The sequence below is a fragment of the Photinus pyralis genome, unplaced genomic scaffold, assembly GCF_008802855.1.
Source record: "Photinus pyralis isolate 1611_PpyrPB1 unplaced genomic scaffold, Ppyr1.3 Ppyr1.4_LG10, whole genome shotgun sequence".
Taxonomy (NCBI): domain Eukaryota; kingdom Metazoa; phylum Arthropoda; class Insecta; order Coleoptera; family Lampyridae; genus Photinus; species Photinus pyralis.
The window spans coordinates 4,767,555-4,772,733 of NW_022170250.1; the positions used below are offsets into that span (position 1 = coordinate 4,767,555).

A 5,179-nucleotide genomic window follows, 5' to 3' on the forward strand; every position below is an offset into this window, starting at 1 on the left:
AACGTTTTTCATGTACACTCAAAGAGCCCTCTAAAGAATTTCTTTTAGAACCTTAGTGTAAACAAATTTGAAGTGGTTTACCGCGAGAGGAAAATCACTGTAGAATGTTGGTGTACACTACTAGCATTTTGTAGAATTTTCATAATTTTTTTAGAAATTTCTAGAATTTGTTAGATATTTTAGAATTTGTTTAGTTTTTTCGAATTTTTTTTAATTTTCTAGATTTTTTTACAATTTTTTAGATAGTTTAGAATGTTTATAGAATTTTCTAGAGTTTTTAGATATTTGATTTTTTTAGAATTTGTCAGCTATTTAAAAATTTTTTTTTATAATTTTCCAAAATTTTTGAGAACCTTTTAGGTATTCTAGATTTTTTTTAGATATTTTAGAATTTCCTAGAATTTTTCAGAAATGTTAAAATTTTTTTAAATAATTTTCCAAAATTTTTTTAATGTCAGATTTTTTTGAATTTTTCACATATTTTAATTTGTTTTTTATAATTTTTCAGAATTCTTTAGAATTTTCTAGAATTATTTAGAATTTTCTAGAATTATTTAGGTATTGCAGATTTTTTAGATATTTAAGAATTTTTTTAATTTCCTAAAAATTTTCTAGAATTTTTTAGATATTTCAGATTTTTTTTAGAATTTTTTTAGAATTTCCCAGAATTTTTCTTAAAATGTTTCTTGAATTTTTTATATATTAATTTGTATTTAATATTTCAGATATTTTAATATTTTTTATAATTTTCCGGCATTTTTTAGGTATTTCAGAATTTTTTAGAATTTCCTAAAATTTCTTAGATATTTCAGATTTTTTTAGAATTTTTTAAAATTTTGTAGATATTTTTAGATATTTCAACGTAAATACTTTAACCTTTAAACACAATGGTGTCATTTTACAACAGTGTCACAATTTTTATATCACCATTTTCTAAATTAGTCTGCATAGTATGAAGGAAATGGTGTCTTGATTTAGCTTTGCTGATTTTGTAAGCTCAGACAAAGTAGAGATGAGTCGTGGTGTAGTACTGTAGAATTTTGGAGCACCCTACTAGCATTTTGTAGAATTTTTTTAGACTTCTCTAGAATTTTTTAAGATATTTTAGACTTTTTTGTTAGATATTTTAGAATTGATTTAGAATTTTCTAGAATTTTTTAAAACTCTGGAATTTTATAGACATATAAGAATAGATTATTTTTCTAAATTTTTTTTGGAATTTTCTAGAATTGTTTAGATATTTCAGATTTTTAAAAGAATTTTTCAGATATTTAAAAAAAAATTATAATTTTAGATATTTTAGAAATGTCTTTAATTTTCTGAAATTTTTTAGAATTTTAGTGTATACAAATTTGATGTGGTATACTCCGAAGGGAAAATCACTGTAGAATTTTGGTGTACAGTACTAGCATTTTGTATAATTTTCCAGAATGTTTCTAAAATTTTTTAGAAATTCTAGAATTTTGGAGATATGATTGGACTTTTTTTTTAATATTTTTTTGGAATTAATTTAGAATTTTTTAAAACTTCCTCGAATTTTTTAGACCAAATTTTTTAAAATTATTTTGACTTTTTCTAAATTTTTTTAGAATTTCCTAAAAATTTTTGATTTCAAATTTTTTTAGAATTTTTTAGGTATTTCAGAATTTTTTTTAGATATTTTAGAATTTGTTTTAATTTTCTGGAATTTTTTAGAATTTTAGTGTATACAAATTGAAGTGGTTCACCCCGAAGGGAAAATCACTGTAGAATTTTGGTGTACACTACTAGCATTTTGTAGAATTTTCCAAAATTTTTTTGATATGATTAGACTTTTTTGATATTTTAGAATTAATTTAGAATTTTCTAAAACTTCCTTGAATTTTTTAGAGATTTTTTTAATTTTTTGGAATTTTTCTAAATTTTTTTTTGATATTTCAGATTTTTTTTAGAATTTTTCTAGAATTTTTTAGGTATTTCAGAATTTATTTAGACATTTTAGAATTTGTTTTAATTTTCTGGAATTTTTTAGAATCTTAGTGTATACAAATTGAAGTGGTTCACCCCGAAGGGAAAATCACTGTAGAATTTTGGTGTACACTACTAGCATTTTGTAGAATTTTCCAAAATTTTTTTGATATGATTAGACTTTTTTGATATTTTAGAATTAATTTAGAATTTTCTAAAACTTCCTTGAATTTTTTAGAGATTTTTTTAATTTTTTGGAATTTTTCTAAATTTTTTTTTGATATTTCAGATTTTTTTTAGAATTTTTCTAGAATTTTTTAGGTATTTCAGAATTTATTTAGACATTTTAGAATTTGTTTTAATTTTCTGGAATTTTTTAGAATCTTAGTGTATACAAATTGAAGTGGTTCACCCCGAAGGGAAAATCACTGTAGAATTTTGGTGTACACTACTAGCATTTTGTAGAATGTTCCAGAATGTTTCTAAATTTTTTTAGAAATTCTAGGATTTTTTAGATATTAGACTTTTTTTTAGATATTTTTTGGAATTAATTTAAAATTTTTTAAAATGCCCTTGAATTTTTTGATCAGATTTTTAAAAAAAATTTTAGAATTTCTAAAAATTTGTTTGATATTTCAGTTTTTTTAGAATTTTTTTTAATTTTCTGGAATTTTAGTGTATACAAATTTGAAGTGGTTTACTCCGAAGGGAAAATCACTGTAGAATTTTGGTGTACACTACTAGCATTTTGCAGAATTTTCCAGAATTTTTTTGATACTTTTTTTTTACAATTTCCTAAAAATGTTTTGATATTTCAGATTTTTTTAAGAATTTCTCTAGAATTTTTTAGTTTTTTAGAATATTAGTGGACACAAATTTGAAGTGGTTTATCACGAGGGAAAAATAACCTTAGAATTTTGGGGTACATAAACTAGCACTTTTTAGAATTTTCCAAAATTGTTCTAGAATTTTCTAGAATTTTTCAAAATTAGTTTAAGGTTTTTCTCGAATTTTTTTGATATTTCAGATTTTTTTAAATTTTTCTAGAATTGTAAATATTTTGGAATTTTTTAGAATTTTACAGAATTTTTTGGATTTTGTTAAAAATTGTTTAGTTTTTTAGAATTATAGTGGACACAAATTTGAAGTGGTTTACCGCAAGGGAAAAATCACTGTAGAATTTGAGTGTACACTACTAGCATATTTGTAGAATTTTCCAGAATTTTTCTACCATTTTTCCATTTCTTTCTATTTTAGATTTTTTAAATTTAATTAAAATTTTCAAGAATTTTTTAAAATGTTTCTAGAATTTTTCAGACAATTCAGATTTTTTTTTAGATATTTTAAAATTTTTTTATAATTTTTCAGAATTTCTTATAATTTTCTAGAATTTAGGAAGTATTTCAGATTTTTTATATTTTAAAATTTCTTAGAAATTTTCTAGTTAAAACTTCAAAATTTTTTTTAGAAATTTCTAGAATTGTAGATATTTCAGATTTTTGTTAGAATTTTTAGATATTTTAAAAATTTGTTTATAATTTTCCATAATTTGTTTTCAATTTTCTAGAATTCTTTAGACAATTCAGATTTTTTTAGAATTCTAGTTTTTGAGGTATTTAAAAAAAGTTTTTATAATTTTCCAGAATTTGTTTAAATTTTTTAGAATTGTTTAGGTATTTCAGATTTTTCTTAGGTATTTTAGAATTTCCCAGAATTTCTTAGAATTTTATTTTTTAGGTATCTTAGATTTTTTGTAGATATTTTAGAATTTGTTTTAATTTTCTGGAATTCTTTAGAATTTTAATGTATACAAATATGAAGTGGTTCACCCCGTAGGGAAAATCACTGTAGAGTTTTGGTGTATACTACTAGCATTTTGTAGAATTTTCCAGATTTTTTTTGGATATTTTAGAATTTAGAATTTTTTAAAACTTCCTTGAATTTTTTAGATTTTTTAAAAAATTTTTCGAATTTTTTTATTTTGTTGATATTTCAGATTTTTTTTAGAATTTCCTAGAATTGTTTAGATATTTCAACGTAGATGATTTAGCTTTGCTGATATTGTAAGGTCAGTCAAAGTAGAGATGGGTCGGGGTGATTGATCAGGGATTTCTTCTACAACTAGTCAACAAAGCAAAAATGAGCAAGGTATACTAAGAGATCCTTGCTCTATTCTTGATGAAGGTAAAAGGGCAAAGAAATTGAATGGATTGTACATAAACAACAACTGTAGTCAAAGAATAACTGAAATCGATGGCAATTTAATGCAAAAATATAAACTATAACAAACGGTTTCCAAATGTTACAAATAGAAGGTACACCAGCGTTATCTCACGGAGTTTCAACGAAATAAAATATTACCTTTGGATCCTGGCCACGATCGTCTGAACTCAGAAGGGTGCTGTCTGCAATCAGATGAAAACACAAAACAAAAGTGGGACATACAAAGTGCGAGAAAAATGTAACGTTTGTCACGTTGAGTAACTCGAATACTAAAATTGCGGTTTCAATCTCTCCCAAGAATCATAGTAAATGAATCAATTTGTACAAGACTATTTTAATATAATCAGTTTTTGTACATCGTAACCAACGAATTACTAACAACAGTCATGTAACGCTCCCACTTTTGTCTCAAATCAGCTTCCCTAAAACAAAAACGATTAGTACAAAATCTTCGTTTGTCTCGCCTTACTTTAAAACGTCCAGGCTCAGCGCGCACTTAGTGTACGCATTGAGGAAAATCTCCAAGTCGTTCACACTCCAGATCGTGTGCTTCCAGTTTTCGAGAATGACGGAAAAGTCGTAAAAGAGATTGCGCAACTCTCTCACGCGGTGCAGCGAGGTCGCCAGCGTGAGTATCGAACGCGAGTACGAGCGAAAGCACGACTCCGCCTCCGAGTACGCTTTCGACGTGAGCGCCGATTTCACGCACGCGCAAACCAAGCTCTTGTGCTCCTTCTCTTTGTCGAGCAGAACGCGCAGATCCCGTAAGTCGAGCAGGAATTCCTTATCCATTTCCGTGTCGAAATAGTCCGGACCTGCTAACACCGATGAGTGAGTCAAAACGCTTTCTTGCGAACGAGTACCTGACGAGGTGTACGTCCACTCGTTCATGACCTGCTCGGCGCACCGCTTCAACGCCGGAAACGACAAGCTCTGCAGTTTGCGTTTGGACGTTTCGAACCTTAGGCAGGCCAGGAAGACGATGCACGCGTACTTGCTGGCCAAATCC

The 5,179-nt window shown here is 26.3% G+C and overlaps 1 protein-coding gene across 1 annotated transcript in view; it reads right to left on the reverse strand.

Moving 5' to 3' along the window:
* Positions 1–4,468: 4,468 nt before the first annotated feature.
* Positions 4,469–5,179, reverse strand: part of LOC116161476 (acidic fibroblast growth factor intracellular-binding protein B-like) — a 3,254-nt gene continuing 2,543 nt past the window's right edge. The window contains exons 2-4 of the mRNA XM_031474829.1: positions 5,034–5,177; positions 4,640–4,985; positions 4,469–4,592 (exon numbers count right to left, since the gene is read on the reverse strand). Of these exons, the coding sequence (XP_031330689.1) occupies positions 4,514–4,592; positions 4,640–4,985; positions 5,034–5,177 (569 nt within the window). The 3' untranslated portion in view covers positions 4,469–4,513. The remainder of the gene's footprint in view (positions 4,593–4,639; positions 4,986–5,033; positions 5,178–5,179) is intronic.